We start from the raw sequence: 16,741 nt of genomic DNA, 5'->3' as shown, positions 1-16,741 counted from the left end.
GGCCTGCTGTGTCCACTTCTTCCCGTCCCATCCTGCGCCTCCCTGCCTGCTCCTTCCCTCTGTGTCCTCCGCGTCCTCCGCGCCCTGGAACCCCGGGAGCTGGGGCTGAGCTGGAAGCAGGCAGAGCAGACACTGTGGCCAAATCCCCACCTCCACTCGGCTGGTGCACCTCGGAGAGAGAGGAGTTCTGGGGGTGCGTGAGGTCTCCCCGACCCCTGCACAGGGGGATGGAAGGGCATGTGGGGTCTCACTCACTCCCTGGTCTCCATCTTTCCATGGGGGGACTGGGGTGTGCCTGGGCCTCCTGCCCAGAGATGTGTGGGACCAGACTGCACACCTGGCCCGGCCTACGGCGCCCCTTCACCCCACCTGTGTGATCGGAGGTCCTGGGGGGACTTCCCTCCCTCCCTGGGGCCAGCCCAGGCGGGTGCCAGGAGCGGGGCTCACCTCCGGCCCGCCTCGGCGTCGCGGTAGTCCTCGATGGCCAGCCGCAGCTTGCGCCGGTGCAGGGAGCTGCACACGCCCAGGCCCAGCTCCAGGTCCTCGTCGCTCAGGCTCAGCAGCACCTGCGCCCCGGAAAGGTGGGCACTGAGCGCCCGGGAGGCTTGGGGCGCCTAAGGCCTCCCGGGACCCGTGTCGGCCAGGGCTGAGCCCCAGAGGGTTCTGCTGGCTGGGGCTCCCTCTCCCATCTCCCTGCCCATCTTCCCTGCAGTCAGGACAGAGTACCTCTGCAGACCCTCTAAAGCACCCCCACAGCCTGCCTGAAGCCCCCCTGGAACACTCCTGAAGTCCCCCTGGAACACCCCTGAACACCCCTTGCAGCCTACCTAGAGCTCCCCTGCAGCACCCCTGCAGCCGCCTGGAGCACCCCTGCAGCCTACCTGGAGCACCCCTGCAGCCCGCCTGGAGCACCCCCTGGAACACCCGCACAGCCTGCCTGGAACCCCCTGAAGCCCCGCTGGAACATCCCTAAAGCCCCCCTGGAACACCCCTAAAGCCCCACCTGGAACACCCCCTCCAGCCTACCTAGAGCACCCCTGCAGCCCACCTGGAGCACCCCTGCAGCACCTCTCAGGCCGGGGCTCTAGGAGGTGGGAGATCTCCATCCAGGCCGAAAGAGCCCTCCCGGGGAGCCCTGCCTCCCGTCAGCCAGGTAAAGGGAGGCTCGTCCCGGTTTAAAGGTGGGGAGGCTGAGCTCAGGAGGGCTGTGACTTGCTGGGGAGACTGAGGGTTTTTTGGGAACACTGGCACCTGCACCAGATCAGCCGGCTCCTGGGTTACATCTCCTCCTCCCCCTGAGGGTGGGGGTGGGGGTGGGGCAGGCCAACTCAGGATTAGTAAAGCTCACGGGAGGGCCCGGTGGTGCCCTACCTTCCCGCTCTTCACGTTCTCCGCGCAGGCCTTGACGTACATGGGCATGGCCATGACCACCTCCAGCCAGGCCTGCACGGCGCCTGCCTTCCAGTGGGACATGGGGGTGGTCCTGACCAGCTCCACCTGCTGCAGCCGGTCCACCTGCTCCTCGCCCTCCGACAGGCTGAGGCTCTGTCGCGTGGGGCTGCACTGGCTGTCCGAGTCTGCAACACATGAGTGCAGGCTGGGGAGGACACACACATGTCCGGGCTCCCAACGCACGCAGGCCCTGCTGGGGAGGGGGGGTCGGGGGGGCCGCGGGGGGGCAGGGACGGGCAGGCTGCACCCCTGAGCCCGCATTCCCCCTGCAGGAGGAGGGCAGGGACGTCTTCCCCCCAAGCATTTCTTCTTTTAAAAATCAAAATGGCCCCGCTGGTGTGGCTCCGTGGTTGAGCGTCGACCTATGAACCCGGAGGTCATGGTTCGATTCCCGGTCAGGGTACATGCCCGGGTTGTGGGCTCAATCCCCAGTGTGGGGCGTGCAGGAGGCAGCCGGTCAATGACTCCCTCTCATCACTGATGTTTCTATCTCCCTCTCCCTTTCCCTTCCTCTCTGAAATCAATAAAAACATACTTTTAAAAAACCCCAAAATGGCCTTTGTTTTGTTTTGCCACCACTCCCCCATTACACACAGAGAAGAATTTTAAAAACTTAATCCAGAAAAGAATACAAATAAAACAAGGTGGGAATGGCCCCAAATCCCGCCCCCTTGGGCAGCAGCTGTTAGTATTTAGCGAAGCGCACGTTGGGAGACACACTTGCCCAGGCTACAACACACGCAGACCCACGCACTGCACCCTGCGTCCGTCCCGTGACACGCGGTTCTCACGGCACCCCTGCACCCGGGAGCAGCCTGCACTATCTTCCGACCGCACAGGCCTCGGGGATGGCCGCTCGACCTTTATTTCACCCGCCGCCTGCGATGGGCCCCGTTCTGTGCCCATGTTTCACTATCTTGGGCAGCAGGTCACCTTGGGCAGCTGGGTGATTTATCTTCTCAGGACAAAGCGAAGCCAGTTTCTGGAGCGGCCCTCGCAGACAATAAGTCTGTTCGCCAGCAAGTTCCAACCCTGTTCTTCATTGGTGGCCGCCGCGTCCACACCTGACGCTTTTTGGCTACACCCTGAATGCAGCTGTGGCTGCCTCGGTCCCCCTGCCTTCCTGGGAGGAGTGTGGCTTGAGTTCGGCTCGGTGCCTGGGGAGGGAACCCAGTCCCAGGGCCTTGAGCATCCTACCTGGGCAGGAATTCGCTGCCCCAGCCAGACTCCCCCTGGGTCCGGGTGGGCAGGGCCGCTGACGGAGAGGTGAGGGTGGGCTTGTGTGTTGGGTGCCAAGGTATTTGCAGTGCCTGGCTCTGTCTCCCCAGGGGAGGGAGGTAAGGGGCCGTGGGAAGGGGGAGACTGGGAGAAGATGGGCAGCAGGAGTCAGAGAGAGAGAGACAGAGATGGAGAGAGAGGGAGGGAGGGAGGAGAGGGAGGGAGGGGAAGAGAGACTCCAAGAGCAAGTCCTCAGGAGAGAAATCCTGCCATAGAAACAGCAAATACAAAAAGACAGCAGGAAGGAGAGAGCGCACGGAGGGTGGAGAGGGCCTGGCAGACCCGTGGACAGACAAGAACCTAACGCTCCTGGGCCGGTCTTTGGGAGCCGGTGCCGGTGGTTCTGACTAAGGGGCCTCGGCCCCGAGAGGAGCTGGCTCTGCACTCACGTTACTGATGGGCTCCAGGCTCCAGGAATGCAGAGGCCACGCCGAGTTCATAGGAGCAAAGCACACGTTTCGGTTTCTGAGCAAAGACAGCCCTTCAGCGCGACACCTCCCTCCGCCCACCCCCGGGCTGAACTCCAAGGAGGAGATGCTGTGGGGTGTCTTTGGGGTCAGACACCATGAATTAAAGGCAATTTCCAGATGCTGGCATTAGAGGGCCAGGTTTTATGGCCGGGATCCCATCAGTCCCGGCTTTTATTTCCCCTCTGTCTCAGCCCTGAGGGGGAATCACTCATGGTTATAGCCAGGCAGCTCCGTGAGCGCTGAGGACCTAGAGGCCTGGCTGGGCCCGGGCAGCGTCTCAGGAGGGGCGGCCAGGAGGCAGCCACTCTGGATACTTCCGAACACGAAGAGGCGGGACACGGTGAGACTGTGGAGGAGAGACTGCCTTCTCCCGCCCACCCCAACACAGGCACGAGGGCACCCCAGATTGTCAGTAGTGAGGGTTCCCCCACCTGGGCCCCCGCACAGGGTGTCAGCCTGGCTCAGGCGCTGGCACACTACAGCCCGTGGGCCACATTCAGCCCGAAGCCTGCCTGTCTCCATTAAAGGTGACTGGGGCACGGCCTCACCTATTTGCCACACGTGGTCTAAGGCTGCTCTCCTGCTGCAATGGCAGTGTGAGTAGTTGTGACAGATTGTCTGTCCAAAATCCTAAAATAGTTACTGTCTGGCCTGTGATAGAACATCCTTTACAGAAACCTCGAGGCTCTGAGGTTGGCGTTAGAATATGAGAGACCTGGGTTTGGGAAAGTGTTTCCAATGTCCTCAGCCTCACTTTCCACATCTGGGAAATGGGATGATAATGAGGTCGAATCACACAGGCCTATGTGAGGACCAGATGAGAGGCTGTATGAAGTATACACAATGCTCAGCCCGGTGCCTGGCAGACAGTGGGTGTCTGGCATACAGTGATGGCCTGGGGTCTCTGAGCTCTGCAGGCTCATGGCACTTACAGTCAAGACCGGCTCTGTCCCGAAGAGCAGCTACAAGCCTCGTGTGGCTACTGAGCCCCGGTAATGTGGCTCGTCCACGTTCAAAGGGCCGGCGGGGTACAGCACACACTAGACTTTGAAGGCTGCGTACAAAGCGATGTAAAACTATGTTATTAATTTTTATGAGCACATATTAAAACAATAATATGTTGGGACTGTGGGTTAAATAAAAGATATTACTCAAATTCATTTCACCTGTTTTCTTTTTACTTTTGAATATGGCCACTACAGAATCTAAAATTGCATGTGTGGCCTGCATGATGTTTTTACTGGCCTGGGTGGGTCTGGGTGGAAGGTTTTTTGTTTGTTTTCTCATTTCATTCCCACCCCCTCAGTGGGTTTGGAGGTGAAGCGCCCGCTTCTCTGTTTCGGGTTCAGTTGTCCTGGATGTGCGGCCTCTGAGGCAGCAGCAGCAGCAACACCTGGGAAGTTGTTAGGAGTGAAAACCCCTGGAGCCTGCCCAGGCCTCCTGACACGGAAACGCTGGGGTTGGGCCCAGCAGCAATCTGTGTCTTAATTAACAAGCCCCTCAGATGCTTCTGATACATGCGAAGGTTCTGAGCCACTCAAATGCTTGCCCTTGAGAACTTATCCTGAATATTTAACTTGAAACCTAGCATTGATCAATATATTTTTTAAAAAATATACTTTTATTGATTTCAGAGAGGAAGGGAGAGGGAGATGGAAACATCAATGATGTGTGAGAATCATCGATTGGCTGCCTCCTAAAAGCACCCCCCCCCCCCCCCCCCCACTGAGGACCGAGCCTACAACCCGGGCATGTGCCCTTGATTGGAATTGAACCTGGGACCCTTCAGTCCCCAGGTCAATTGTTCTATCCACTGAGCCAAACCGGCTAGGGCTGATCAGTATCTTAATACCTTCTCCTAAACTGTAAGATTATTAAAAACATTCATTCTGATCACATCTCCTGACTAAACCCTACCCTATCCAGTATTTAAATTAAGTCCTTTTAAAACCCCCCACAATTGAGACATTGCCATCATGATTTCTTTATACTGATAATATTAAGTATTAAAATAATGTACCTACACGTTTACCAATTTCTCTGTTCTTTATTTCTTCTTGTGGCTTAGACATTACTTCTAGGATAATGAAGAACCTGATTTAAAAGTTCCTCTGGCCCAGCTGGGGTGGCTCAGTGGTTGAGCACCGACCTATGCATCAGGACCGTGGTCGGCAAACTGTAGCTCTCGAGCCACATGTGGCTTTTTGGCCCCTTGAGTGTGGCTCTTCCTAAGCCTTAGGAGTACCCTAATTAAGTTAATAACAATGTACCTACCTATATAGTTTAAGTTTTAAAAAAATTGGCTCTCAAAAGAAATTTCAATCGTTGTACTGTTGATATTTGGCTCTGTTGACCAATGAGTTTGCCGAACACTGCACCAGGAGGTCATGGTTTGATTCCCAGTCAGGACACATGCCCAGGTTGCAGGCTCCATCCCCAGGGTGGGACATGCAGGAGGCAGCCAATCAATGATTCTCTCTCATCATTGATGTTTCTATCGCTCTCTCCCTCTTCCTTCCTCTCTGAAATCAATAAAGACACATATATCTTAAAAAGTTCCTCTGATTAAGAGTAACTTCGGTTTATCTGAAAAAAGTCTATTTCACACCATTCTTTAGAGCGTTTTGCTGGGTACACAGTTTTAGGTTGACAGCTATTTTCCTTCCGTGCTTTGAGGACATTGCTCCACTTTCTGCTGCCTTCCATTTTGCTGGAGAGAAGTCAGCTGCCAGTCCCATTGCTCTTCTGTTAGTTACTTTTAAGGTTTTCTCTTTGTCTTTAATGTTCTTCAGTTTCGTTAGGATGCAGCTGGATGTGGATTTCTCTTTAGTTATTCTGGTTGATAGAAACTTCCCATATCTGTGGCTTCATTTTTGGAATATTCTCGACCATTATCTCTTAAAATATCACCTCTTCTCCATTCTCTGTTTCCTTCTGGGACTGGACTTTGTCTTCCCTTTCTTGTAACCTAGCACTGTCCAGAAGAACTTCCTGTGATGAGGGAAAAGTTGTGTAATCTACAATGTGCAATGTGACAGCTGTCAGCCATATGTGGCTATAAGCTCTTCAAATGTAGGTGGTGCAACTGAAGACCGAGTTTTAAATTTTATTTAATTTTAATTAACATAAATTTACGTTTACTTTGCCATCTGTGGCTAGTGGGCTATTGTAGTGAACCAGAAAGCTCTCATTTCTCCTCAGAGTTTTTAACAACTTATCTTCCAGCGTTGCATTCTGGGTAATTTCCTATTTTTTTATTCTAAAAATATCTCTCTTCAGCTATTTGTCTGCTATTTAACCCATCCTTGGACTGATTTTTTTCTAATGCTACCAATGATATATTTTTGTTTTTAAAAGTTCTATTTGGTTGTTTTTCAGTCTCTTGCTGTTTGTTCATTCTATGATTTTAAAAAAATATATATTCTATTGATTTTTTACAGAGAGGAAGGGAGAGAGATAGAGAGTTAAAAACATTGATGAGAGAGAAACATCAATCAGTCGCCTCCTGCACACCTCCCACTGGGGATGTGCCCGAAACCAAGGTACATGCCCTTGACCGGAATCGAACCCGGGACCTTTCAGTCTGCAGGCCGACGCTCTATCCACTGAGCCAAACCGGTTTCGGCTCATTCTATGATTTTATCTGAAATTTCTTTAAATACTGCATTTGTATTATTTTTGTATTTGGTTTTGACAACTGCTCTATCTGAAAGGCCTTGGAGGTTTAAAGGTGCTTGAGTTTCTGCTGACTCTCATGCATGCTGATCTCATATTTCATCTTCTGGGACGCTAGGGCCCAGGGGCCTGAGAGAGGTAGGTTCTGTCCCTTCGCTCCGCCATACCCCAAGGTTTGCTCCCCCGTTAGCAGTCCTGCTGTCCGCATCTGTCTGGACAGACACGGCTTTTGCATCTGGCTACGGCTCACTGCTCCTGCTCTGGAATTAGCTCAGAGCTTTAGGTTTAGGGGTGGGGGTGCCTGGGAGATTTCCCTTACTTTTGCTGAGGCCAGCCATGCATTAAAAAGTATGTTTTATTCCAGATTTAGTGGTTTTGTAGAGGGAGGCCCTTGGGAGCCTGCCTTTCTCTACACGCCCCCAATAGACACCCTGCTTGCTGTGTGCACTGTCCACCCAGCACTCACTCTTCGTGTTCTGCTGACCCTGCCCGTGTGCCGGTCTGTCCATCTGTCCTGCTGCCAAGGGAGTCCCTAGGTGGGCGGTCGAGTCTATCATCTCTTCATTAGCCAGGCCTGCCTCACAGTGATGCTTACTGCCATCAGTGGTGGTAAAAGCCCAAGTTATGGGGAAGGGATGGACAACTCCATTGTTTGGATGTTTTTATTTTTGTTTCTTTTTTTAATCCTCACCCGAGCATATTTTTCCATTGATTTTTAGAGAGAAGTGGAAGCGAGAGGAAAGACAGAAACATCGATGTGAGAGAAACACATCAATTGGTTGTCTACTGCATGAGCCCCGACCAGGGCCCGGACCGGGGAGGAGCCTGCACCCGAGGAACATGCTCTAGGCTGGAATCGAACTCGGGACCCTTCAGTCCACAGGCCGACGCTCTATCCCCTGAGCCAACCGGCCAGGACTGTTTGGATGTTGTTAAAATTTGATTATGTCTGGGCACCGCTTCTGCTCAACAGCCTTCACTGGCTCCCGGGACAAAGTCCAAGCTCCTTCCAGACTGGGGTCTGTGGGACCCAGTGATGTTGTCAGCTTCCCCTCCGTCTCTCCCCTTCCCTCACACCCTGGGCACCCAGCGATCCTGCCTCCTGCCTCCATCTCCATCTGCTCTACCTGCTGCCCTCTTCCCCAAAGGCGGCCTGCTGCTGTCTTCTCGGCTTGGCGAACTCCTACGATACCTTCAGGGTCCCTTTAAATCTCTCCTCTTACATGGAACCCTTCTCTGGTCACTAGTGTAGGCCCGTCACCCCCGTAACACACTCACATTCCCGCTCACACTCACATGCTCACACGTCAATACAGGTGCGCCCCTGCGTCGCCTGTCTCATGGCGGGATTAATTAAGGTTGTGTAATTATGTGAAGAGCATCCGTGACTCCCTCTAGACTGCAAATTCCAGGAGGCGGAAGATGGGCCTGTTTTTGCCCCCGAGGTAACTTGGTTTCCTAGCAAGCCCTAACCCAGTGTTGCGCTGGTGAATGTTTAACAACGGGCTCTTGTATTTTGAAAAGGGGTTTTGGTTTGTAGCATTTGCTCACCCATCTCTTTGTCCTCGTCCTCAGCCTGACACCCTCCCCGCCTGCCTGCGCGTCCACACTGATGACCACGTGCTTCTGGGGTTTCCGGGAGAGTGGAGTCCCCCTTGGTCAGGCCCATCAGCGCCTTTATTGAAGTTGGAGCATTCCCTCCCTCCTGTCTCCCTCCCTCCCTTCTCTCTCACACCCTCCCAGTCTCTGAGCTCCAGAGCCCGGCCAAGGCCAAGAGAAATGGCTGAGCCACCTGGCTGGGCTCTCAGGCCACTGGTAGGCTGACTCTGGTCCTGCTGCCGCCTTGGCCACATGGGCCTCTGGGTTTGAGGCCAAATGGGAATGAAGCGGGTAAGTGCCCAGCACAGTCCTTGTCGCCCTCAACACGCTTGGCAGTGGCCCCGTGAGTCCAAATCATTCCAGCTCCCACCAGAGGCCCCACGGTCCTGCTGCTAACGCTTGCCTGCGGCTCCACCATCCGTGGCTGTGAGCACGCTGCAGCCTCCCTGGGAGGTGGGCACGAGGCTCCCACAGGCCCATTTTACAGACGGGAATGTGGAGCTCAGAAACGCCCAGGGAGGGCTGTGTTTTCTCTCGTGGCCTGCACTTGCTCTCAGCTGCGTCTCCTGCAGCGCTGCAGCTAGCAGCTGCGATCCATCTATTCACCTTTCCAACAGCCTGGGAGATAGGCCGTTTCAGCTCCATTTTACAGAGGGGGAAACTGAGCTCAAAGGGACTAAGGGACTGGCTTAGGTCACAGAGCTAAGTGGTAAAGCCCAAAGACCTGGCTCCCAAGCCTGGCTTGCTCCTCCACACCCCTCCCTGTGCTGCTTGGTTTTTATAGACTCCGCTGGGTTCCGGCTGTCGCTAAAACGAGTGAGTGTGTGTTTCTTACACACACACACACACACACACACACACACACACACAGACCGAGGGAACCTGGGAATGAATGATTCATACCCCTGAGCTGCAATTGCTTTGTAGACGGCTCTCAAACTCCCTCTGGCGTACAGAGAGCCTCCTCTGTCACCGCAGCTCTGGTCCCTGCGGTGACAGCGTCAGAGTGGCCTTCTCCCTCCCTGGCCCAGAACCATAGATTCCACCCACCCCACCCCAAGACATCAGCTTCCTAACAAGGAAGGATGCTAGCACCGTGCAGGACTGCAGCCAATCTGGATGTGACTCCAGCATCGCTGGCCTGTCCCAAGGAAGCAATTAGGCAGCTCTGAGCTGGTGGGGTGACAGGGGCCAGACATCCTGGCAGGAGGCATGCCCCTTCCTCTCCCTGCATCAGGGCTCGGCCCCTCTGTCTACACCTGGGACTGAGGGCAGCAGCAAAATGAACACCAGGATTGGCGTTCCTTCGCCCATCTACCGGGGCCCCTCCACCTTCGGCAGGTGCTGCCACGGACCGGGTTTTCTGAGCAAAGGGGATGCTCACGTAGATGGAGGTCCAGACTCCCCTCGCTTCTCAAGGCACATGGGGATCCCACGTGAGCCACAGGGACTTGCCGTGGCCCAATGCCATCAGAAACGTGGCATGCTTAGAACTCTTCAGAGAGCCACTGGCGTGGGGCCTCCAAGCACAGAGGAAAGCGGCCGAAGGAGCCCCCCATCCCAACACTTCCCAGAGGGAGCTCCACGGACTAAACGCAAAGGCATGGATGGGTCTGTGGTCAAGTTTGGGAAGCACAAGGTGGAAAAAGGGAAATACTTTCTTTCTTTGCAGGACTTGTCAGAGCCTTGAAAAGCTAATGGGTTGTCTCTAAGGATTGGAGACACCACGCATTGCTTCCAAAACTACTGACCCAGAGATTTAGTTTCTTCCGGCTGAGTCTTGTGGTCTGTGGAGCAGTGGCCTGGGAATCAGGAGCCCTGGGCTCCAGAACCAGCTCAGCCACGGATGCCCTGCTAGGCTGTGGCAAGTCCCTTCCTGCAGTCAGAGAGGAGTGGGCGAGAGGCCACTGAGAGCCCCTCAGCTCTAGAATTCTCACTTCCTCTGGGCCTACACCTGGCTGTCTCTGGCAGCATGGGTGTGTTGCTGAACTTACCTGGGCCTCAGTCTTCGCATCTATACAAAGGACCCTGCTCTAGCCAACTCACAGGGCTGGTGACAGGCTGGCGTGAGATCAGTCATCGTCTCCTCATCATCGTGGCTAACATTCACTGCTACCTCAGCCAAGCTTTTTACGTACAGGAATTCACTGTATCCTGGCAGCCACTCTCAGACACTCTTACTGTCCCTAGCGTACAGGTGAGGAGACTGAGGCACAGCCAGGTTAAGCAACTTGCCTAAGGTTACCAGGTAGCAAATGTCAGGACTGAGGTTCGAACTCAGAGAATCTGCCCAGAATCTACACCCTTAGCCTTGACCCTCGTCAGCCTAGGACAGTGGTCGGCAAACTGCGGCCCCTTGAGTGTGGCTCTTCCACAAAAACCACGTGCGGGCACACACGTACAGTGCGATTGAAACTTTGTGGCCACACTCAAGGGGCCAAAGAGCCACATGTGGCTTGCGAGCCACAGTTTGCCGACCACTGGCCTAGGAAAGGGCGCTGTACACTGTGGATAGCTGTGACCTGAGGGGCATTGCTTCACAGTCTCACTGTGGTTCACCCACACGGCCTCCCGGGGAGTATCTATGTCCCTTGATTGACAGGCTTTCAGAAGACAGGAGTGGAGGAGGGGCACGAGCAGCCCCCACTTTACTGTTCTGCCATGGGGAGCAGGGGAAGTCAGGGGTGCCCATGGAGAAATGCTTTTCCACAATTTTGAGGGGAGCAGGAGGAGGCCCGAGGCAGCCCTGCCTCTTCTCCTCCTTGGAGGGCACTCCGATGACCTAACTCATGGATTTCACACTGGCTTTACGCAGACCCTTCGCGCAAATGAAATCAATCTATAAGACAAACAAACCAAAGCTCTGGGCTGCAAGACAGTGAGTGTCAGGGGAGGTGGTCCAGGATGGGTAACCACTGCCCTGGTCTGTTTCAGGGGGAGCCTGAGGCCCAGAGAGGGAGACCCACTTGCCCAGGGTCACACAGCAGGTCATTGGCCCAGCTGGGAGTCCAGAGCCAGGTTCGGGGCTCCTGACTGCACTGGGCTGAGGCTGGGCCTCCGCAGGAGCCTGAGAGCAGGGTGTGGGCAAGCCCTGTGGGACCCTCAGCAGCTGCTCTGCCCCCCATCTCTCCTCCGAGTGCAGCTTAGGTAGCCGTACTCTCTATTTAGGGTTCATACCGGTGTTGATGGGGCAGCACTGGCCCCAGACCAAGGCCAGCAGGCTGCCCAGTGCTCTGCAGAGGTCTGTCTCCACAGACCAGACCAAACCGGAGATGGTGGCCTTCACATCAGAACCTGGATTTGTCCAGGCTGGACGCCTGCCCCGCCACTTCCTGGCTGTGTGCTCAAGGAAAATGGGGGACCCTCTCTGTGGCTAGCAGGGCACTGCTGCCGGCTGCCAGGGCTGCCTGTGCTCTGCTCAGCAGGCCCAGCAAGGGCGCTGGTCACCAGCACCTTGGGGGCAGCCCGGGGTCTTGCTTGGGTGTGGCTCCTCCCCTAGAACTGCCCATACAGGTGGTCTCCGCCTGCTTCAGAGGCCCCTTGGGGAAGCTCTCCAACGGAAATCTGCACTGAAACCCATTGGAGCGCAGGGTCTACAACATGGCAGCTTTGGCTTATTTACCTTATAATGTGATTGCATTTGAGCAAAGGGTCTGCACCTGTGGCCATCACCCCGCGTAATCGCGTGCAGCTGAGCCCACGAGCGATATGCACGCAGCTCCCTGATCCAGGAGGTCCCGTGTGCAACAGCTAAGAGCGGAGCTTCCGGCTGAAGGTGGGGTTGGAGCCCTGCCTGCTAGTGCTTTCACCAGTTACGGCAATCTTTTGAGGGATCTCTGAGGAACCCCTAAAGGTTCCATGGAACACAGTTTGCAAACTCGGTTGCTTATTCCAGTTTTTCCCTCTCCAGGGTGGAGAACCTGAGCCCCAAAGCCGAGAGCCTGCACAGGGCTTGCTTGGCTAGTGAGGCTTCCTGTTGTCCCTGGTGAAGCACTTGGTCCCATAGATATTTTTAAGCTTATGTGGCTGATCAGGGACTGCGTAGCAGTTACTGAGAACGTGGACTTCGGGGCGAGACCGCGGGAGCTGAATCCCGGTTCTGCTGCTTCCTAGCTGTGCCTTGGCGTGGTCATCTGTAGGTGAGGACACCAGCAGCCTTTCTCTTGGAGTTGGAGGCACGCCTTGGTGCCGGACCAGGCCGTCTCTGGCTCTGACACGTCTTTATAATGTGCCACCCTAGGGCGACCGTTGGGACTTACACCTCAAGAGCCCAGCCTTGGGCAGCCTCAGTGCTCCCTCGGCCTGACTCTGCCCATGTAGCCACAGCAGAGAGGACGTTTCTACTGGACTTTGGAAAGGCCAATGCTGTTGGGCTGCGGCCTCCAGGGGCAAATGCCTCCAACCCTCCCTGTCCCGAGACAGAGAAACCTGGATTCTCTCCCAGAGCAACAGTGGACCTGAATTTGGACTCCAAGGACTGGGCACACAGCCCCATGCCCTGATTTCACCCCCAGGGACAGACTGGATCCATTCGCCTTCTTTAGGCTAAAGATGTGTGTCAAGCTGCTTCCTGCATTTCTCCTCCTTCCGAGTGAACGTAAATCCACTCAAGTCACAAGAAACACACACTGTCCTTCCCAGGCTCCAAAACACATGCAGCGTTTATGTCTGAGCCTACAAGGAAAGGGGTTATTACGCCCATTTCAAAGGTGAGAAGACTGAGGCTCAGGGGCCACAGCTGGAGCGATTAGCCAGGCCTGGCCGGGCCCCACGGGTGGACTGCAAGGTCCTCCAGGTGGAGCATGACGTGCAACTTTATCGATTTTGTTATTTCGGGGCAATTAACTGCTAACCCACTAAGAAAGCAATGAGAGATTTCTAAAACCCCAAACTCAGAGACGCCAACGGGCAGCCAGCCAGTGGTTCCCGGGGACGGGGATTCGGAAGCATGGCCGCTGCCCTGAGCCTGCGACCTGCAACTACACAGGCTCCCCGGGGACATGCCGGGTGCTCCAAGTCCTGCCATTTTCAGGGGGAGAAGGTCAAGGTTTTCCGTTGCTGCTATTTTTACTTCTAATGCTCAGCCCTCCCGGGATCACTTTCTCGTGGCTTCAGTTTGTTCGGGGCGGCGGGCGGGCGCGGCCTGTGCTGCGCAGGCTGCGTATTCCCCTGGTTTTCAGTACCTGGGCTCTCAGGCACCAGACAGTGGTGGGCCAGGTTTGAATTAGCCGAACCCCAGATGCCATCAAGATTCATACCCTCAACCTGCCTGTACAGTGATACTGCACTGGTGACGGGGTATGACTGTGTGTTCACAACACAAAACGGGCCTTACAGACATTCCCCCCGCCCCCATTCGCTCCCAGCAATGGGCTCTTACGCTTTTTCAACTCAACCCCTCCCCCACCCATGGGCAAAGCACCCCGGGCCCCCTCCCGCCCACCTGTTCCCACTACCCGGTGGAAGAAGAACCTGGTGGCAATGAAGAACCTGGTGGCACCTTCGGAAGCCCGGCTGAACAACTTCTAACACAGTCACGATCAAGCTCTGGAGGTATTTGAAATTTCTAGGGCATCCTTTTATCGTCTCAAGTTATGAGTCTATCCTCCTGGAAAAAGTTAATTGTAGGTCTTCCCTCTCGTCTTCATGACCACCAGCTTCTTTTTCCACAGGCGGTGGGAACGGTGGGAGAAAGGGGGCACGGGGTACTGTGGCCCACGTGGCGGGGGAGGGGGTGAGTTGAAAAGGCTGAAGGGCCCATTGTTTGGAGCAGCTGGGCTGGGGGAGGGATGTTTGTGAGGCCTGTTTTTTGTGACAACGCAGGTGTCGGGGTGCCAGGGCCCATAGGTATTTTTAAACTTACATTGTCAAAGGGTGGGTGACCCCACTCGTGGTGGCCCGGCGCACCTGTGCTCCCCGAGGCCTGGGGAGGGAAGCACACAGCAGCTGCCCAGCACAGTGGGGCCCCCGGCTCCTCCTGGGCCAGGAGGGGACCTGGCACCGGGTGTGGTGGGTGGGGTGCAGGTGCGGTTCAGGGGTGGGGGGACTCCGAGGCAGAGCAAAGCTCAAAACAGAGGGCTTGTGCCGCCCCCCCGTGTCTGCTCGGCCCTCCCGCCAGCCTGTCCCTGGGTTTCTTTTTTTGAGCCTGGGGGTAAGGCTGACGGGAATAAGACTTGGTCACAAGCGCAAGAAGAGGCCGTGCCAGAGAGTACTGATGGGGGACGAGGGAGGAGTGGGTGGGGGAGGTGAGGTTCACACCAGGCCCGGCTGAAACAGACAGTGCCCGCCTGCTGGGTGCCAGCCCCGCACTGCCCAGCTGGCGCTGTGCTTGGAGGCAGTGCAGCATCCCTAGGTTTGCAGCCCAGCGCTTCTGTTTACGCTTTAACCGGATTTCTCAATCACGGAGGCCGCGGGAGGGTTAACGGAGTTAACACATGTCAAGTGCGCAGCGTGGGCCCTGGCCCGTGGTCAGTGCTTAGTCGTGTTAGCTGGGACTGTTACTGCTATTATTAGGGGCACCTGTCGGAGCCGACCAGCCGGCGGGAGAGCTGCAGGAGAGCAGAGGACAGCCTTGCAGGTGCGCGTGGCAGGACTCGGGCGTCCACACAGCAGGGCCTCACGGAGGCACGCGGTGCCAACTGTGCAGCTTCCTCTGGCCCGGAGGCCTGGGCAGTCCTGCCTCAGTTTCTCACTAACACTCGGAGGTGGGCCATTTGGGACAAGGTGTCGGAGATGACGACAAGGAGGGAGGGCGGCCTTTGAGCAGAGCCACCAAGATCTGAACAAGGTGTGGCCCAGCCCCTGAGTGGTCACACGGCTCCTCGAGAGCTGGGATCTTGGCCAAGTCGCTCTCCTCTGGGCCAGCGTGGGGCTTGGGTTAGTTTTGGGATGGCACACAGGCCCTCTCCTTGTATGCCAACTCCGCCTGACGGGCAGTGGCCGCCTGGGGCTTTGTAAAGTCAAGAAATCAGGAGCCACCTGACTTGGGCGGGGCAGGGAGGCCCTGTACCAGATTCGTGATGCCTGCACGAGGCCAGGGAGAGGGCAGCCATGGCATCTCGAGGCCACGTGCCCTCTTCCTATTGGCCCAGGGGTCCTCCAGCCCGGCTGCACCTCGGAATCACCAGAGGTTAACACTGATTCGGGTGTTGGCCTGGCATCGGCAGTTGTTTGAAAGCTCCGCGGGTGATTCTAAGGCGGGGCCGGGCTGAGCACGGCTGGGGGAGATGCCCTAGTAACTAGGCAGTGATGGCGAACCTTTTGAGCTCGGCGTGTCAGCATTTTGAAAAACCCTAGCTTAACTCTGGTGCCGTGTCACATATAGACATTTTTTGATATTTGCAACCATAGTAAAGCAAAGACTTATACTTTTGATATTTATTTTATATATTTAAATGCCATTTAACAAAGAAAAATCAACCAAAAAAATGAGTTGGCGTGTCACCTCTGACACGCGTGTCGTAGGTTCGCCATCACTGGACCAGGGCCTAGTTCCTCTAGGTCCTGAGCTCTGTAGCCTCTCGGTACCGTCTACTATCCCGGGCTTTGCGCTTCCTTCCAGCAGAAATGACGGGAGGTAAGAGGCCACTCTCCCGTTAGTTTCACGGCTGGAGTAGCTTTCTTTTGAGGCTGGGAGATAGAGGTTGAGGCACTGGCTGCAATCGGGGATGGGGTACCGGGGGCCCCTTCTCGGGACGCACTGTGGAGTTTCGCTGGGAGAGGCTTTGCGTCTGGGGGACGTCCCGGGGTTCAGAAAAGCCTGGCTTACTCTGGCTTTGGCAGGGGGAGAAGGAAGCCGATGAAAGCTGACCGGGGTGCTGAGCCAGGGTGCCAGGCTCCGAGCTGGGGTATTAGGACCTCGGGAAGCCCCCGATGCCTATAGTAAAGCCAGCAAAGACCAGATGTTTCTGGAAGGCCACCTGGGCCTCGGCCCCTCCATCAGCTCAGAACCCAGCCAGCTTTCCTCGGCCCCTCCCGTCACCCCCTGGGGATCTAGCCCTGGCATTCCAAGAAGCAGGTTATGGGGACTTGGCCTCCCACCCAGAGCAACATAGAAGCAATCAAATAACATAGAGTTCGGTAATATTTTAAAATAAGCTTTATTTAGATTTTTTTAAATATTTTATATTTGCATCCATGCCTTCGAGAAACCTTTCCCACGGGAGAGGTTATTTTCATCTAATGTTACCCATAACTCATTCGCTATTTGACGGAGTTCCCTTAAATAAATCATCCTTAGCAACTCTGAGAATTATCTCCTAATTTAC

General features: G+C 55.5%; 1 protein-coding gene across 3 annotated transcripts in view; it reads right to left on the bottom strand.

Annotated features, from left to right (window-relative positions):
- The window catches only part of KAZN (kazrin, periplakin interacting protein), a 774,836-nt gene that overhangs the window by 14,162 nt on the left and 743,933 nt on the right, over nucleotides 1-16,741 (bottom strand). For all 3 annotated transcript variants that reach the window (XM_070404122.1, XM_070404123.1, XM_070404124.1), the window contains 2 exons: nucleotides 1,372-1,577; nucleotides 448-566 (listed from right to left, as the gene is read on the bottom strand). In XM_070404122.1, coding sequence (XP_070260223.1) covers nucleotides 448-566; nucleotides 1,372-1,577 — 325 coding nt within the window. The remainder of the gene's footprint in view (nucleotides 1-447; nucleotides 567-1,371; nucleotides 1,578-16,741) is intronic.

Source organism: Myotis yumanensis, unplaced genomic scaffold, assembly GCF_028538775.1.
Source record: "Myotis yumanensis isolate MYYU_CA2020_CCGP unplaced genomic scaffold, mMyoYum1.0.hap1 SCAF_2, whole genome shotgun sequence".
In the NCBI taxonomy this organism is placed as follows: Eukaryota; Metazoa; Chordata; class Mammalia; order Chiroptera; family Vespertilionidae; genus Myotis; species Myotis yumanensis.
The sequence above is the reverse complement of the archived record's forward strand: the minus strand, read 5'-3'. Positions and strand labels throughout refer to the sequence as shown.